The sequence below is a fragment of the Coptis chinensis genome, chromosome 2 (assembly GCF_015680905.1).
Source record: "Coptis chinensis isolate HL-2020 chromosome 2, ASM1568090v1, whole genome shotgun sequence".
Lineage (NCBI taxonomy): Eukaryota > Viridiplantae > Streptophyta > Magnoliopsida > Ranunculales > Ranunculaceae > Coptis > Coptis chinensis.
The window spans coordinates 112,694,672-112,715,338 of record NC_141457.1 but is presented as its reverse complement, the minus strand read 5'-3'; the positions used below and the strand labels follow the sequence as shown (position 1 = coordinate 112,715,338).

The 20,667-nt window shown below is 36.1% G+C and overlaps 1 protein-coding gene across 1 annotated transcript; it reads right to left on the bottom strand.

Annotated features, from left to right (window-relative positions):
• Positions 1–6,078: 6,078 nt before the first annotated feature.
• On the bottom strand, positions 6,079–6,624 carry LOC147520811 (uncharacterized). Its single transcript, XM_086594337.1, has one exon. The coding sequence runs from the start codon at positions 6,622–6,624 to the stop codon at positions 6,079–6,081; it is 546 nt and encodes a 181-aa protein (XP_086450463.1).
• Positions 6,625–20,667: the final 14,043 nt, after the last annotated feature.

Below are 20,667 nucleotides of genomic sequence, written 5' to 3'. Positions count from 1 at the left end.
AACTTTCAGTTGAGTTCGGGCTAGACACAAACAAAAAAAATGTCTTTAAAAGAATGCTTGAATGCAAGAAAGGGACATTGATCAGAAAATTCTAAGAAACTTTTATCCCTATCGTGGAAAACTAACGCGTTCAGACTTCACACTCTAGACAATTTGATTCCTTAAAGTCGCTAAACTCAAAATTCCTTCTTCGGTTAGACCGGGCTGAGATTTTGATCAATACGCGTGTTTCTCCCTTTTACCCTAGAGGCCTAGACAAATATCTCTTAGTCAAAAACAACCCCAACTAATCTCATTTCATACACTGATACACCAAAGCGCCAACCAACTACTTGTTAGTTTAGACCGTTATGACGAGTGTAATAGTGTTGTATTGGAAATTTAGCGATTTAGAATGGGCGTTGTACGCAACAAATTCAGTGTCATTAGGATCACAAGGGTTAGTACTGGAGTAGGGGTTACAGTTGAGGTTTTTTATTAGTTCTTTATATTTTACAAGTGTTGAAAACAAGAGAGTGACATACAGGCATACAGCCATCTCACACTTTTCTGTTGTGAAGTCTTGGGAGTGTGGAATCATTACAAATCCTCGTCAAGGTTATTTATTAGTTTTAATTATAGGATGTGACAATTGATATGATTGTGGAGGCTTGAATTCGAGAAGGAGTCCGGCTATACAATAATCGAGTACTGGGATTCAATCCCGGTAGCTGTATTTGCACCCCGTGTCCATATATCACAGTACAAAATATTTATTAATATTTAATTTCTGGATATGTACGGTGGATATATTTCTGTTTTTAGAGATATTTGATATTATTTCATATATAAATATCATAAATATATCCAAATTATCAATAAATATCGTAGATATTGTAAATATTTTTTGATATATCATGATATATTATTTATATTTATTTGAAATATAATGGTAAATATTAAATAAAATTATTATATATATAAAATATCGTCAAATATCGCAAAATATTCCCAAATATCACAAATATCAATGAAATATTGCCAATATTTGCAATCATATATATCTCTGAACATATCGTGATATTTATATATCTTTTTAAAATGGAATAGATTTCCTCAAATATCGCGATATATCGGGATATTTTTGTACTTACGGGTCCATTTTATTAACTAGTCAACCATTAACTAGGACTGTCAATGAATCGGTTTGGGTTGGGTTATGAAAATCGAACCAACCGATAAGAAAATTGAGAATCAAACCGAACCGAATTGATAAGATATATTGTAATCTCGAAAATCGAATCGACCGAATCGAAAACTATAAAATCAATTAAATTTTAAATTAAATTAATCAATTTTAGCCACACAATTGATAAACATATACAAAATTAATCATAAATATTACTAAAATATTATTTTATTGGTTTGGGTTCATATCGGTTCGGTGGAGAACAAATTCAAAACCAAACTAATATCTTATATCGATTCGGGTTTGATTTCAAATCGGTGGAGGACAAACAAAATTATCAAAACCCAAACCATTTTTATCGGTTTGATTCGGATCGGTTATCGATTATCAAAACCCATTGACAAATCCTACCGTTAACTCTCCATTATTTCCCATATTTTTTTTACACTATTTATTTTTTATCTTAATTAAGAAATAAAACCCCACAAAACAAAATACCCAAAGCCCACTTCGTCTTCTTCCTTCCTTGTGCAAATACAACATGTCACCTTACATAGAAATGTTATCGAAATCTAAAAATCTGAAATATTACTAAAGAGCTTAAATTTTTTTGACAATAATGTAGTATTTATGAAGAAGAAAAATTCTAACTACATCCCAATTTGTTTGGGACTTAGATATGTTTAATAACACTCAACTCAAAGTCAAATTTAAGTTGTATTAGAGCATTATCAATGATTGTTAAAATCGATTTAATGTGACAATTGACAAAAATTGGCAATTTTTAGATCTCAATGCATTGTCAAAATACCGATTTTTATTTTAACAATTATCAAATCAAACGGTGAAACCAAATTAGCGAGAAATATAGAAATGAGTTGCACGTGACAAGTTTTGCCGTCCATATATATATATATATATATATATATATATATATATATATATATATATATATATTAAAAAATTAAAATTGCTTGATTTTGGATGTGGGGCCTAAGAAATTGGAATGGGACAAGTTTTGCCGTCCATAACTTTTAAATTTTTTTTAAATAAAAAATAAAATAACAAATTAAAACGGTTGGATTTTTTTGGCCCAAACGGTTGGAACAGGACAGCGATTCCCGTCCGAAATAGAAACCCCAAATTTTGTCCAAATGCGTTGGTAGTTGACACATTTTAACAATTTAGATCGATGAAAAAAAACTGATGTGTCACAAAAAAATTTAACACTGTGTTCATAATGCTCTTAACTGTTGAGAAGTTTTGCCATAATATTAGGATCCAACAGAGATTGTCTACAGCAGGCGTTGCGTGTATTGACCTTATTAGTCTAGCTAGTAAGGTTTATCCTCTTACTAACTTGGTTTTTGAATTTTGGAGGGAGATCAACTTTATTGGGGTTTGAGAGGCGAAGCTGGGACTTTGGGTTTTAGGAGAGGAAGACGAAGGCAGGCTTAACTTTTGATATTTTTAAGAAAATAAAAAAGAGAAAGAAAAACTTAATAAATGAGCATCCCACGGTTATTGCACAGGTGGACCCTTACAGAACTCTTGCGTTTGCCGTTAAGATAGACAACCAATTGAATAAAGAATATTTTAGGAGAATCTGTTATTTTTTTTTTGATAAACGATACTTTCTTTATTTACTTACTGATTAATCGTTCAGTACAAAGTCCTTGAACATCCGCTCTTATAGAGCTTAATACAAAAGCAGGTGGATGAGACCACCAGAACGAAGAGAACTCATTTAACAAGGGTTGAATCACTTCCGGTATATTATCTTGATGAGGGATTGGATTGGTCATCCAATCAGCACTGGCAGCTTGTGTCGACGCATGTCGAGCAAAAGTATCAGCGACACAGTTCGCTTCTCTATAGTTCCAAACCATCCTTGTATGCCTGAATCCCTTCAATAGTTGTTTGATGTCTTCTATTAGAGCTATGACAGATGAAGGTGATTCTTCTTTCTCACCAATTATTGCTTTATGAAGGAAGGATGAGTCCACTTCAATGATGATGTGATCGAGTTCTAACTTCTTTGCTACCAACAATCCCATTCTAAGTGCATAGCATTCCATCAATATGGCATTAGCTCGCTTGAAAGGTGTTGCAAATCCATAAATAAAACCACCATATTCATTTAAGTAATACTCCACCCGCTCTCAAATTGCCCCGGACAACCTAAAAGGAGACTCCATCTCAGATTCAATTTCAACCACCCGCTAGGAGGAAATTGCCAAATTATTGAAATCGCTACTTTGGCTATCTCACTCTCACGGCTAAAGTAGTACTATCTTCATCTTTGAATTTGAGCATAGATTTAACTTTGTACAGAAAATGCATTATGTTCGTGATCCTTTGACTGAATCGAAATGAATTTCTTGCTAACCAAATACACCAAAAACTATTGCAAATTTTTTAACCAAATCTTGGTCTACCTGATATTCCTTGCACTTGTAGATGACCTCCTCAATCCATTGTTTGAAAGTTATGAAATTTGTTCCATATATTATGGAGTGTAAGTCAGAACCAAACCATAGAGCTCTTGCAAAAGGGCATCCAATGAACAAATGATGTAATGATTCTTCTTCATGTCGGCATAAAAAGCATTCTTGATCCACATGGAAATGATGCCTTAATAGGAAATCTGAAGTAGGAATTACCTCTTGCTCTCCTTGCCACATACAAGCGATTTTTTGTATGCAACCTTACATTTCGGATAGAAGCAAAAATCTTTTTATTGTGGTACTTTTGAGGGGTCAATCCAACCTTGAAGCATCCGATAAGCAGATTTAATCAGTATAGCATCCTTTATGGTGTGGAGCCCAATATCGGGAGTCTTGAGTTGCATGAATCTTGTTGGGATAGTCAAAATCCGATCTGCATATTCCATCGGCCGATCTTGTCTAACTAATTGAGTATTCCATCCATCGATTGCCCGGGGATCAATGAAATCAGCAACTCTATCTAAAATGCAATTGTAAGGTTTTTGAATCAAAGGAAGTTCCAACGGTGTTCCAGTGACCCATGCTTCCAACCATGCTCGAACAGATAATCCATCTCCACGCGCCAAGCAACACCAAAAGATAATAGATTCCTCGATTATGCATCACTTTCCAAGTCAAGACGCATTTGAACTCTCGGACATCTAGCTCGCCAAAAATCAACATTAGGAAAATATTTGTCTTTCATGTATTTTGCCCAAAGCGAAGTTTTGATGCAAAAGATCCCATGCCTTCTTACCAAGGAGTGCAAGGTTCTCGAATATCAAGATTTTTACCCCAAGTCCTCCCGCATTAACGGGGTACAAGCTAAATCCCATGAAAAAATAATGCATTTTCGCTCCGCTATATCATGTCCCCATAAAAAAGATCTTCTATACTTATCTAACTGATCAATCAGTTCATATGGTAGTTTGATACATGACATAATGTGAGAAGGAAGAGCAGAAAGAACCGAGTTAATTAGAGTTAACCTTCCTCCTTTACTCAGTAAAATAGTTTTCCACTTGGCCAGTCTATCTCTGAACCTTTGCACCAAAGGTTGAAACTTATCTTGATGAGCCCGTCCGAGGACAGATGGAACACCAAGATAGCTTGGAAAATGATGAGTTGTTGGAACTTTGAAGATCTTGAACATGAGTTTTGCAAACTTTGGATGTAACTTCTTGTGATGAATGAATTGTGACTTTGACCGATTAATTGATCGACCAAGAGAATAAAGACAATACTCTTCAAGCACCTTGTTTATATCAACAGCTTGCTTCAAATCCGTTTTGCCATATATAATGATATCATCATCATACATCAAATGTGTGAGAGGTTGACAATTCCTTGCAAGTTTGATACCATCATAATCAGAATTTGATTGAAGCTCCAAAAGTTTTAAAGACAAAACTTCAGCACAGATTATGAACAAATAAGGTGACATTGGGTCACCTTGTCTGATTCCACGAGTAGGGCAGAAATAACCGAACGGTGATCCATTTAATAGAACTGAATAGGAAACAGATTTGACACAAAACATGATTTTTCTGACAAAAGTTTCATCAAAACCAAAAGCTCTCAAGACTTTTTGGAGAAAACCCCATTCAAGTTTGTCATAAGCTTTTTGTAGGTCTAATTTGAGAGCAAAGTAATTCGCTTTCAGATTGTATTTTGATCTAATTGTATGAAAGGCTTCATGAGTGAGGGAGGGCATTATCATGGAGTGAACGATTGGGTAGAAATGCAGATTGGTGAGGGCTTATAATTTTCAAGAGAATGGGTCTCATTCGATTAACAAGGATTTTGGAAATGAGTTTGTACACTACATTAGTTAAACTTATCGGTCGGAAATGATCAGGTGAGATGGGATTATTTGTTTTGGGAATAAGGACTATATGAGTGTGGTTGATTTCTTTAGAGAAAGCTCCATTGTTAAAAAGTTTTGAACCAAGTCAAGTACTTTTGGTCCTACCTCATTCCAATAATTTTGAAAAAGCGATTGCTGAAAACCATCCGGTAGGGAGCTTTTAATGATCCCATATGGTTTAAAGCCTCGAAGACTTCGGAATCTTGAACTGGTCTCAGTAGACATTCATTATCTTCATCAGAAACAAGCTGAGGGATAACATCAAAGTAACTTCCAGGGAGATCATCCACAGTGGAGGAGAAAAGATCAGAAAAGTAGTTCACAAAGCAGTTACCAATGTCCTCCCTTTGCTGGTGTGTCGTGCCGTTCAAGTCTTTAATTTGGGAAATGTTTGCCCGATGTCTTCTCTTAATCACCAAAGTATGAAAATATTTGGTGTTTATTTCTCCCAACTTCCACCAATCCTGTCTTGACTTTTGATGCCAGTGCATTTCTTAGAGTTGCAGCAGATGATCATATTGAATTAAAAGCTCCCTGCTCTTTTCTCGATACTTGACTCAGTAGGCATAATACACATCGTGATTATGTTCTTGCAGTTGCTTGAGTTGATTATCAATCTCCTTCATTTGGGTTTGTAGGTAGCCAAACTCTTTTTGATTCCATTTGAGTAGTTCCCTTCTACAAAGCGTCAGATTTCGACAAAAGGCATAAGAGCTCGAACCATCAAACTCTATTTGCATAGCAGCCTTAATCACCTCCTTACATGTAGGATCCGTTGTCCACATTGATTCAAATCTAAATGGCCTTTTTAACTTTGACTTCTTAGGGTGAAGTTGGACCAGCAAAATCTTATGATCAGAATGGATTGTCGAAATATGTATAACTTGTGCCTCTGCAAAACTTGTCCTCCAAAATGGGTTGCATAAGACTCGATCCAGTCTCTGGTACATTCTGCTCAGACCTTCCTGTCCATTACACCAAGTAAATATATTCCCAACATAGCCCACATCAATGAGGCCGCAGTTATAAACCATCTCCTGGAACGCATCTATATGTGATTTTTTCGGGTCTGGTCTACCTCCCCATCTTTCCTCATGGCACATAATTGAATTAAAATCTCCCAAACAGACCTAAGGCTTTTGAGCATTTGGTTGGAGTTGATTGAGCATACTCCATTGAGTGCGCTTTATTCTCATCTTAGTACTAGTATACACACGAGGAAAAGTACCACTCCAAACCACTTACTCCATTCGGTTCAAAGATGGATGATCCATGAATCGAGTACGTAATATTAACTTTTAGATTAGAATCCCAATAATAGCCAAAGCCCACCGTAATGCCCAACCGCTGGAATTACAAAATACCTATAGTCACCGCCTAGACTCCTTATAACACCTACAGACTTATTGTAAGAAGCCGAGTTTCGCATAAGAAAATCAATATAGGTCTCTCCTTTCTAATATGATCCTTAAGCGCTTAACCATCGAAAAGATCGACCAACACCTCGGACAGTTCCGGTGATGATACTCATGCCTCCCGGAGGCTCGGCTGCTGGTCGATAAAACTAGCCTCTGTTCTTCTTTTCTTACCAAAAGTTGATGCTTGAGTAGAGTTTCCTTCTAAAGAGATGTGAAGCACACGCCCTACTAATTCTCTAAATGAGTCTCCAACATCAAAAAATGATTCCTTTACTAAACACTCTATTACTCAATTCAGTCCATCCTGTCATTGCAACACACTCAAAACCAACACCGTAAACCAATAATCAAGAATTTAAACCAATCATGCAATATTTAAGCAATCGCTAATAAATTGTCCAATCGGGATGAACGAACAACCAAAAAAACAGGATCTTCGACCGATTTAAGCTACCAATATCATATCAATCAAATCCCAACCTATAACATAAAGTCCTCAAAATAACGACCTCTTTGCCTCGCCGAAATTTCAAGTAAATGACATCGATAGCTAGTTAAACTCGCCGAAATCCATGAAATCACTTTGTCACCACCGTTCACGACAACGCCACATAGAACTAAAACCACGGTTTGCCCTAAACATCCCGTCAGATTGATTCTCACTCTGTAAAACTGGAGAAGGTGAATTGGAGAAGGTGAATAAACTGGAGAAGGTGAATTGGAGAAGGAGAATCTGTTATTGAGAACAACAATATGTATGCATAATGGTTAATGCGCAGAAATGAAAACATTGATAAAATGGTTAGGCCTATACGTTTAATTGTAGGCCGAAAAATTGATGTTGGGATGGGAAAAAAACACAGACAAACAAAAATGGGTAGATTTTCCTCTCCTGGTAAGCAAGAAAATGGTCTACCTGGTGATTCCATAGTTCGGGATTTCGGAATTCTCGGAATTTCGGTAAATCTAAAAACCGAAATCCAGTAAATTTCGATACTATAGAATTTGGAATTTGGAATTCTTTCGGAATTTCAATTATTTCGACACTATATTTAAAATTTTGATTTTTTGAAAAACCGAAATTCCGAGCGGAATTCCGGAATTTCGTTCAGAATCATAAACTATAGGTGATTCCAAGTGATTCAATAAAATCTTCCGAAAAGTAACAAGCTAATAAGTAATAAGGGCATTTCTAAAGGGTTTTAGTACTTATAAAACAAAAGTATTAAACATTTAAAAGAGCAGATGAAAGATTGAAACTTGAAAATGTTACAAATACATGTAAACACAAACATCCATTTGAAGAATTGGGGGTAGGGATGGGAATTTGGCCTTAACGACCCTAATTCGGCCCTGACCGACCACTACAAGAAAACAGACTATTAGCCACGGTCCAAAACCGTGGGAAAAGCATTTTTCCCACGGTTTTGGACCGTCGCAGGACCGTGGGCTTTTTGTGCGTCGGAAATGATCTACCCACAGTCATGACCGTGGGAAAAAGTTAGTTTTTCCTACAGTTTTAGACCGTGGGAAAAGGTTACTTTTTCCTACGGTTTTAGACCGTGGAAAATAACATTTTGGCGACAGTTCTAGACCGTGGCAAAGTTCTTTTTTTTTAAAAAAAAAAAAATAATATTTTAATTCTTGGGTCAGTTCACCGCAATCAATAGAAACGTACCAATCACCTAACAAAACTCCCATAACAATCCTACACCACAAAATCACCATTTCCATTCATCCTAAAAAATAGAATTCCATTGACTAAATCATACAATCAAAACCTAACTAATGCTAAAAATATTTACGACTAAACCGTATTTTTGTTCTCATTCTTCATGAAATGAAAGACAAATAATGTAAACAAGAAAGAATTCTTCGAAGAACAGGTAGACAACCCTTGGGCAAAAGTGCTTTCTTTGTTCTTCTGCCATTCTTCCGCCATCGTAAACTCATGTGAACTTCTCCAAGTGCTACAATGTCGATCCTAAAATCTGTCATAGTTCAACACTAAAGTATAAGAACTTAATTAGTACGCCAAATACAAACACATAGATGTCTTGACTATGCCAAATCATCATAATATCCAAGATACCAAGAAAATAACGTGAACTAATATGGGAACGTTATTAAAATCGATAAGAATAACTTTAGTTACAAGACATGAATAAAAATCTAATGTAACTAATATCCAACCCAACTCAGTAGGTATTTGAAGCATTAATAAAAATAAACTGAAATAGAAAACTGGGCTTAATATACATGGCTAGCAGCATCTAGTGCATGGCTGCTACATAGCTATGTAAGACTGAACAAGTTCAACAACCCTTAATGTATTGCTAAAGCTATTCCCAACAACTTGTTGCAAGGAAAAAGTTTTACTAAAACTAACATTTACAAAGTATGAAATTAAATCTAAGACAGCACTCACCCTATTTGAGATCAAAATGATTTCTAAATGTGCTACGCTAGTGTTGTGGAAGCCTTGTAAGTAGCAGTAAGTAATAAAGGGCTCTATGCCTACCAAAGTAAAGTATGCAAATTGTGGTGGAATTAAAACAAGGCACGTAAGCAACTCAAAATGCGCTGGTAGGTTGGGAGCACATATGACTACATGAAAAACTCAATAAATGGTTGACAAAATCCAAGCACAAAGTACAAGATCTTTCTCAGAATCCAAGCATGGATGGTTACACTTCTAGTAGATGGAATGCCATCCCAATTCTCATATATGTAGAGAGCGGAAGAGAAATTAGAAAGATACTAACGGGAAAAAACACACACACACAATCTGAAATCTACTTACCATAAGACTCAACAAACAAAACCCCACACTAAGGTTTTGATTCTCAAGGCAGTTGTACACTTGTACCATCAGGCAAATTATGCATCGATTACATTGAGAAACTAACAAGGGAGGGGATAAAGTGTCTATGGAAAATTAAAATGGTAAGGGTACCCTTTGTCAAGTCAGTCCCTTGCATGAAAGGCAAGGCCCATCATTTTTTTACGTAAGAGAATAGAACATGAATATATGACTGATTAAAAAGAACTTCTACATGTAATGAAAGGAAATAAACTATGAGAAATCAATTGTTTATGGAAATATATATATGTTCACTGCCAACTACAAGTAATTCAGTAAATAAAGGTAAATATCATGCATAATTAATGAAAACAAACTACTAAAGTTTCAAATGTCTAACCGCGACAATTTGGATGAGGTCGACACCAGATTAGTCCACCTTTGTCTAACCTTCACTATATGTTCTAGAAGCTATGACCATGCTATGATAGAAGCTTATAACTACTTCACCAGCAAGGGCATACTAAGGTACATATTTTAACAGGATAATCTGTGAATATGCCAAAGAGCTGAGATACATATTTTCATTCTCACCGTGGAGATCTTGGTGGCCGCCGACATCGATTATCCTGCATAATCAAGTTTTAAAAGTGTTAAACAGGAAATTGAATGTTGAAATTATACTAAAGTAAGGATAAGAAAGAGAGAAAAGAAAATGCAATTACGAGAACGCCATACCATGGTTGGCTTATGTGAGACTTCTATAGAATTGAAATGAGAATGAGTTGGTTGATTCTCCTGAATTGATGGACCAAGCGTTCCTTCCCATCATTGTAGAAGATCCTCCGTGTCAAGACTAGAAGGAGATTGATGTCGAGATTTAAAACTTAATTTGGTTTACATGTTCATCAGATCGCTAGTTAGATTACCTAGGTAAAAGCAAGATTACTAGTTACAACTTTCGTGCCCATCTTGAAAAATTTAAACTGAAGGAAGATTAATATATAAATTATAAAAGCTCAATAGCTAGGTTGTAGAAAGTATAGGTGAGAATTGTTGGATACTTTATTGCAAGATTGGCCGATAAATTAAGGAAAAAGTTGGATGAAACCGCATACATTCAAGAGGAGAAGTCAAATAATCAACGTAAATAGCCAAGGACTTGTCCCGAATAAGGCATTTAACCGATCAACACTTTTTCTAATGGCTATCCGAAGCCTTAAAACACAATGTTATAGAATGGGCTTGACTCGAGGGAAACACAATGTTCATGGCAAACCGTAACATTTAGTGCAAAACCTTCCCCGTAGGTTAGTCCTATGAATAGCTCAACCAATTTGCTTCATGATTTCCAAGGGCGTGGAGACATTTACTAACAAATGACTCTATTTTCAAACAAAAAATATATAAATGACCACAAACCGATGGAAAGATTGACAAAGCCAACATTTTTTAAAACCCAATTTGATAAAACCGATACATAAGGTGAAATTGGGCACTCACTTACCACTCTAAAGCCCTAATGCACAAAATTTCAAAACATTCACACACTACTACCTTGGAAATTATCAAAATCAATAGGGAAAATGAGCAACAAAGTACCTCTATCATTTGTTAATAGCATCAAAATTCTATCTTTAAACAAGCTTCCAAAGAAGAACACGATGACTCAATTTTCGAGCATATCTTGTAAATCCAAAACGCCAAAAAAAAATAACACTAAATAAAAAAATGTCGTAAATAAGAGGAAACCCTAGTTTGGAGAAAGAGAGAAGAAAGTTTTCGTTGGTGTTGCACAAGGTTGAAGGACAACGATGAGAACCCTGGAAGACTTCAAGAGACTATTCATTGTTTGTGAGTTTGTGTTTTTTTTTTTTTTTAAATTTTTGAACTATTATTGAATGGATCTGTTCCTACGGCTTGCAGTGGTGTAAAGTAACTTTAAGCCGTGGGCAGCCTTTCACACATGAATCCAACGGCTAAAATTGTCCAAGCAGCTACGGCCTAATTTGTGGCATAACCGTAAACCCTAAACCCTAAACCCTAAATTGACCCGACCCTAAATCCTATAAAGCCCTCACAACTAAAGCCCTCACAGAGTTTAGGACAGGGCCGACCCGGCCCGGCACTAATGCCTTCTAGGGCAAGGCTAGGGCTAAGGTCTAAAACATAGGCCCGACCCTAATTCATCCCTGATCAGCCCGGCCCTATTTCACACTTTCACTATAAATACACGTACCATAATTGTCTAACTCTTTGTTAAATATTTTCAATTAAAATAACATTGTTTTTTGTAATTTATCATTTACACCCAAGTGGTACTTCCAATAACTTGTCTTATATAACAAAAACTTGTCAACTTAGCAGTTATAAAGAACAATGAGCACTAGCCTAATAAAAAATAAGACTTTATTCCTTTGATCATCAAGTCAAACTCTAGAACTTATTATTCTCAATTTCTTTTCCCACTTACTTCTTATAAATTATATTTTTATTCACATCCAAGCCAAGTCTAGAACTAAAGGTTTCCTTCCACACCATTAAAGTGAAATACATAGCAGACATTTGTAACATAGAAACCAAAAAATAACTTTTGTCAGAAAAATGACATTTGTAATCTTAAACCTTTCTCCATCACTTGTTCAAAAGCCAATATTTTAATTTCCACATATAAAGCTTGAATTATTTTTAAATTAGAAAAAATGTAAATATTATATTTGTTTGAATCTATTATGGAAATAATTTATAATATTGGAAACAGTTTAACAATTTTCCTGACCCTTAACGAAAGCTATTCTATTTCTTCTTTATATCTATTACTTCTTCATTTAAAATGATAATATAATTATTTGTCTATGTATTTCAATGTTAAATGTAATTTTAGTGAGGTTTGGGTACAAGAAAAAACAAATTTCGAACTCTCGATGTACTTCAGTTCATTAGATTGTGGATGTGCATTTTAAATTATTGGACTTATGGAGGCTATTACTAGATTGGTGGGACTTTGAGTTTGTAGATCATTGTACATTTTTGTAATATAAATGAGTTTTAAAATTGATGTAGTAAAAAAAAGAAAATATATAGTCTCAGCCCTAAAACCTTTAAATAAGGTCAGGATTTGATATTTAGACTTATGACTCGGCCCGACTTGATTCTATACTGACTTTAGAATCGGACCGACCCAACCTTAATATATGAAGGACTTTAAAAATTTAGGGTCGGGCTAGCCTGACCCAGCCCATTGCCCACCCCTAATTGGGGGTGGGGTTGTTTCTTAAATAATACATGCATCCAAAATGGTAGAAAAGGATGTCCAATAACGGCATATTCCACCATAACAATGATTCAATGACCCTACAATTACGCATGAGGTGGTCAGTCAATCCAAACTAAAGACTTGCCTTTCACACATCCGTTCGTGATTTCGAGCGGAATTATTCCATCATATATCTCAGTTTTTTTGAAGAAATTAAAATAATAATTTAAGGGTAGAAAAATACAAATTCTAAATTTTGCTTGGAATATTGTGGAATTCTGATTTATGGAGTTGTCGGAATTCTGACAATTCAAAAATCCTAAACTTTGTTTTTACATGGGCGTAACTTTATGCTCTTTAATATTTTTTTTGTTAGCTTTTCCGGCATGACACCCTTTGCCAATGTTTGCAATTTCATTTGGAATTTTGATATTTTTTTATTGTTTTTTCAAAAATCAAAACGGCATTGAAATCACAATGTAGTGTCAAAATTCCAGGCCAGTATCATGATGAAAATCTTCCTAATTTTTAGAGCTGTCAGAATACTAACAATTCCAAAACCCTGGATTATGACTTCTGAATAATAATGAGATAATGCAATGACTATTATATTTGCACATCTATGGAACTATGGAAGTAATCACAAACAAATTTATGTAATTAGTCTTTGTGCGCTTGAGGCACTGACACAACACAGTTCAATTACTTCAATCTAGCTAGTAAATTCGGAAACCATGCCTACAAACTATGTTCCCATCAGAACAGCTGTTAGAAAAATGATTTGCTCAAATCCATTTAAATATGAATGAGTAGTTTGTCTCCAAAGTTACCCCACTTAAGATTAAATGAGTTTTTTCTTGAAACAGTACGTAATGTGAGAAAAACCTTTTCAAAATGATGCATTTGTTTGAAGCTTGGTGCATTATGCGAAAAGGTCGCGATCTTCGAAATATATACCTTTGGTTTGAAACTTGATTGCATCATGCCGAAAAGGTAAACTTTTCGAAATAGGCATCGGTTGAAAATGATCTTATATGCGAAATGGTGTGTCCTTTTCGAAACATGTGACTTTTCAAAGAGTTGCTTACTTTTTCCCAAAGAGTCACCGTTTTGTTTGAAAGGCACCACTCACCTATAAATAGTGGATGAATTTGGAAAAAAAGGATACCGGATCACCACGAGTTATGATCTTTCTCTTCTCCATATTTCTTAGTCAAATACTATGTTGTGTTATTTGAAGTCCATAGAATTGAAGTGCTAGCTTTCATAGAAGGAAATCCGTTCTATCTTGGGAGATAGTTTCCATCAACCTTCAAGCAACCGTGAGGGGAAAATCATCATAAGGACATAGTGTATCTACACTAGGCTCGGATTTAATTAAGAAGTACAAGACACTTACAAGACAAAAGGTTTGTATAGTTTGGTAATTGGTAAAGAGTAAGTACAATTAAGTTGTATATTCCTAACAACTTAAGACATATTTTTTTTCTTCTTCTTCTTTTACCGAGCGAATTTGTTTGTTTTTCTTTTTCTTTTGGTTTAAGGAAATAACAAAGTGTAGTTATATTTCGAATATGGCAACACCACTAGTTACTCCCCGCATTATCGTTCCTACTTGCTATTTCCCATTATGTTCCTCATGGGGAGAAGCCCGAAAAGTTTAATGGAACCGATTTCAAGCTACCGGCAACATAAGATGCTCTTCTATCCGACTACCCCGAACTTGGCAAGGTTTCTATGGGATAAGGCTCCGATGTAAGCCCCGATGAAACCGAGCAAGGAGAAGGTTTTAGCCAAGGATGCTTGGTTTCATGTCGATTTCTTGTGTAGAAATTACGTGCTTAGTGGGTTGGTGACTCATTATACATTGTGTATAGTGTGTTCAAGAGGCGCTAAGGAACTTTGGGAATCGTTGGACAAGAAATACAAGAGTGAAGATTTGGCATGAAGAAATTCATAGTTGGCGATTTCTTGATTTCAAAATGACGGATAGTAAGACCGCCATAAGCCAAGTCCAAGAACTTCAAGTAATCCTCCATGATGTCATTCTTTGAAGGAATGACCCTAGGAGAATCTTTCCAAGTGGTCGCAATGATTGAGAAATTACCACCATCTTGGAAGGATTTTAAGAACTATCTTAAGCATAAACGCAAAGATATGAATCTTGAAGAAACCGATTGTCCGCCTAAGGATAGAGGAAGATAACCGCCTATCCGAGAAGAAGGGCAAAGGATCCCATGGTGGCAAAGGCCAATGTTGTGAAAGGATCAAGTGCTAAGGAAAGAGGAAGCACCAAGACAAAGCTCAAGGTGAAGAGTAGTAGCACGCCTACTAAGTTCAAGCGGCAAGTGCTACAATTGTGGGAAAATTTGGACATAAGGCAAGTGAATGTCGCAAGCCAAAAAAGATAAGAAGCAAAAGATGAAAGCCAATGTGACAATGGACACGCTTTCTAACAATGTTAATGACATGAACCTATCTCTGCTGTGGTTTCGGGAATGTCTCATGATTGGAAATGAAAGGGAATGGTGGGTGGATACCGGTGCTACTCGCCACATATGCTCCAACAAGTCGATGTTCACCACTTATTATCTTTGTGGAAAAGGAAGAACAACTCTTTATGGGAAACTCTTCTACGCCCAAGGTTGAAGGCAAAAGAAAAGTGGTGGTGATGAGGTTGACTTCGGAAAGGAACTAACTCGAATGAGGTGCTCTATGTGCCCGACATTCGCAAGAACTTGGTTTCGGGTTCTTGAAAGCAAGAATGGCTTTAAGTTAGTCTTTGTTTTCGATAAATTTGTACTAACTAAGAATGATGTATTCGTGGAAAGGGCTATCTTCGGGGATGGGTTCTTTAGGATGTCTTGTTTTACTATTAAGCCAAAAAAGCCAATAAAGTTGAATATTCATTTTACTTGATTGAGTCTTCACATGTATAGCATGGTAGATTAGGACATGTTAATTATGATACTTTGCGTAGATTAATTAATTTGGACTATATACCAAAATTAAAAATAGAACCACACCATAAATGTGAAACTTGTGTAGAATCCAAGTTGACAAGATCATCCTTTCATTCCATTGAATGAAGTACTGAACCTCTAGACTTAATACACACAGATATATGTGATCTTAAGTACGTGCAGACTAGAGGTGGTAAAAAGTATTTCATTACTTTTATTGACGATAACACTAGATATAGTTATGTTTACTTGTTGAGAAGTAAAAATGAGGCAATTGAAGTGTTCAAGCATTATAAAAATGAAGTTGAAAATCAACTAAGCAAAAAGATTAAGGCTATAAGGAGTGATAGAGGAGGTGAATATGAATCACCTTTTGAAGGTTTCTATTCTGAACATGGAATCATTCATCAAACTACGGCTCCTTATTCACCTCAATCAAACGGTATTGCGTAATCCAAAACCGAACTCTAAAAGAGATGATGAACGCTATGTTGTTAAGTTTCGGGTTTGCCCTGAATTTGTGGGGTAAGCTTTGCTTTCTCGCCAATTACATTCTCAACAAGATTCCTAACAAGAAGACGCTTTAAAACACCATACCAATTGTGGAAAGGTCATCGACTTCCTACCTAATTCTTAAAAGTGTGGGGGTGTCTTGCTAAAGTGGAAGTCCCTAAACCTAAGAAGGTGAAGATAGGACCCAAGACTATTGATTGTGTATTCATTGGATATGCAAACAATAGTAGTGCATATATTTTTTTCGGTTCATAAATCGAGATTCAAGATATACATGTTAATACAATTATAGAGTCAAGGAATGCTTCATTCTTTGAAAAGACGTTTCCGTGATAACATGTGTATAGAGTCAAGTTCAACAAAGAGAACTTTAGATGCTACAACTAGTAACCATCCTACACAAAGCTTAAATTGAGGAGGAACCTAGACGTAGTAAAAGGTCAAGGACGCCAACGTCTTTTGGACCTGATTTTCTAACATACTTGTTGGAAAATAATCCTCAAACGTTCAAGGAGGCAATGTCATCTCCGAAGCTACTTATTGGAAAGAAGCAATAAATAGCGAGATTGAATCCATAATGCAAAATCATACATGAGAATTGGTAGATTTACCACCGTGTTCCAAGACTTTGGGATATAAGTGGATATTCACAAAGAAATTTAAGACGATGGATCAATCGACAAGTATAAAGCTAGACTTGTGGTCAAAGGCTTTTAGACAAAAGGAAGGATTGGATTATTTTGACACTTACTCTCCAGTTACAAGAATAACTTCCATAAGGATGCTAATAGCAATAGCATCAATACATGGATTTGAGATACATCAAATGGATGTAAAGACGGCATTCTTGAATGGTGAGTTAGATGAAGAAATATACATGGAACAACCCGGGCGGTTTATTGCTCCCTGGACAAGAAAGGAAAGTTTGCAAGCTTGTTAAATCTTTATATGGATTAAAGCAAGCACCTAAACAATGACATGAGAAATTTGACAATGCAATGTTGTCAAACGGTTTCAAAATAAACGAGTGTGACAAGTGTGTCTATGTCAAAAGCACTCAAAAGGGATGTGTCATTGTTTGTCTCTATGTAGACGATATGCTAATTTTGGGTAGTAATATGGATGTCATAAAATCTACCAAACAAATGTTGTCTAGTAAGTTTGACATGAAAGATTTAGGTGTCACTGATGTTATCCTAGGAATTAAGATCTCTAGGATGGAGGATGGACTTGTTCTATCACAATCTCATTACATTGAGACGATTCTTGACAAGTTCAAGAAATATAACATTACACAAAAAAGGTCACCAGTTGATGTAAATCTTCATTTAGCCAAAAATACTGGAGATAGCATATCTCAACTAGAATACTCTCGTATACTTGGTAGTTTAATGTATGTCATGAACTGTATAAGGCCCGACATCGCGATACTGCGGAGCAAGCTAAGTCGATATATCGAGTAATCCTGGCAGAGATCATTGGACTGCCATATTGAGAGTTTTGGGATACTTAAAGTATACTCAGAATTTTGGTTTGCACTATACAAGATATCTAGCCGTTCCAGAAGGGTACTGCGATGCTAATTGGATATTTGATACTAAAGACTCAAAGTCCACAAGTGGATATGTCTTTACACTTGGAGGTACAGCTGTTTCTTGGAAATCCTCAAAACAAACGTGCATAGCGAGGTCCACTATGGAATCGAATTCATAGCATTGGACAAGGCCGAGAAGAAGCGAGTGGCTTCAAATTTCTTAGAGGATATTCCAAACTGGGCTAAACTCGCGTGCCAAGAAGTGTGTATACCCGCGGATGACCTAATCTGCTATTGGTAGAGCCGAGTAGCATGTTTAATCCGGGAAGTCTCGACATATACGCCGTAGACATAATACCGTTAGACAATTGCTCTCAAATGGAGTTATCTCAATCGACTATGTAAGGTCGAAAAGATAACATTGCGGATCCGCTTTACAAAAGGTTTAACAAGAGAGCAAGTAGAAAGATTATCAAGGGGAATGGGCTTAAAGCTTTTGAGATAATCAACCAAGAGTCATCATAATGGAAAAACCAACCTAGTTGACTAGAGATCCCAAGATCTAGGTTCAATGGGCCAACTGAATTATGTTTGTGACTCAGTTAGCACTGGAGAGTAATATTATACTCTAACCCATTCCTATATAAGGCGGTGCATATCCGGCCAGAAACCGGGATAAGTCAAGCTTTTAATGATTTACTATATATATCTTGGAAAGTTATGTTATCCAAGTGGAGTATTGTAGGATACTCTTTATAGAAATCACCTATGTTAGTGCGAAGTGGGGCCGCTTCTATGAGAATTTTAAAGACAAATGTCTCAAAAGCACTATCTGAAACCAAGAAGTGTTCAAGGCCAAAATGAACACAAACGTGAGAACCAACAGTATTCGAGACGGCGATGCTGGCGTGAAGATGATTGTCTAGGTTTATACAAACGGCTGATAGTTCAAGGACATTAATTGAAGTCTACTGATCGTCCAATTAAATCCGATCGTCTTTCACTAAGGCAAGTTCAAGGCCTCCCATGCTACTTGACCGTCGCGGTATCTTTTCATTTGTAAAAACATAAATCCGATGTTTATGATAGAAGAAGCCAAATTTTCATTCATGTGGGGATTGTTAGAAAAATGATTTGCTCAAATCCATTTAAATATGAATGAGTAGTTTGTCTCCCAAGTTACCCCACTTAAGATGAAATGGGTTTTTTTGAAACAAGACGTAATGTGAGAAAAACCTTTTCAAAATGATGCATTTGTTTGAAACGATTGCATTATGCGAAAAGGTCGCGACCTCGAAAAATATGACCGGTTTTGAAACAGTGCATCATGCCGGAAAAGGTGCAACCTTTTCGAAATAGGCACCGGTTCAAACAAATTTTATATGCCGAAATGGTGTGTCCTTTCGAAACATGTGACTTTTCAAAGAGTTGCTTACTTTTTCCCAAGAGTCACTGTGTTGTTTCGAAAAGGCACCACTCACCTATAAATAGTGGATGAATTTGGAGAGAAAAGGATACCAGATCACAGAGAGTTCTAATCTTTCTCTTCTCCTCGCTCTTAGTCAAATACTATATTGTGTTCGGCCGAGTTCATAGAATTGAAGTGCTAGCTTTCTATGAAGGAAATCCGCTCTATCTTGGGAGATAGTTTCCCATCAACCTTCAAGCACCGTGAGGGGAAAATCTGTCTTAAGGACATAGTGTATCTACACTAGGCTCGGATTTAATTAAGAAGTACAAGACACTTACAAGACAAAAGATTTGTATAGTTTGGTAATTGGTAAAGAGTAAGTACAATTAAGTTGTATATTCCTAACAACAGCAACATCCACGCGAATTTGATCGTGTCATAACATTTGGTGTACACTTCAACCATGCCTACAAACTATGTTCCCATCAGAACAGCAACATCCACGCGAATTTGATCGTGTCATAGCATTTGGTGTACACTTCAACCATGGGGGGTTAAAAACTTAAAATACCCTTCCAACATATTCTCTGTGTAGAAAACTCTGGAAGTTTAGAGTATTTCCAATGGAGGGTATAAACTGTATCGAGTGGAAATTTTATATTCTAGATGTAAAAAAACTCTATCCAATAGAGGTGCTAAACTTTAGGTAATAGACTATTAGTTGATAGACGGGGTGAGGAATTCTCCATCTTGCTATCAGTTGATAAATATCCCACGTGACACTTGAACACACGTTTGGAAAAAAAAAATGTTCGGATGTCACTTGGAGTGTCGTTCCTATCTATTTCTAAAATCATAATTTGAAAATTTTAAACTCGGACGACCCACTTGAAATGACGTTCCTTTTTAAATTAAAGAGGGACATCATTTCAAGTGTCACCCGAGTTTAAAATTAAATCTTTTTATACTTTTCCATTGGAAACAATAGAGAGTAGATATTTATGGGTTATACAATAACTTACAATTAGAATTGTAAAATCCTAATGGTACCTAAGTGGAGTCTATGTGGATGTGTAACCTCCATTGGAGATGCCCTTACAAATCTACTTTTACACCTCGGCTTTATAATTTTATGTGGGGCATGGGCTAACTTTTAAACACTGGAGATATTGATTCAGGCCCACAGTTCCAGCCTTTCAGGCTCATTCATCCAGCTTATGTTATGGCCCCGATATTAAAAGCCTATGA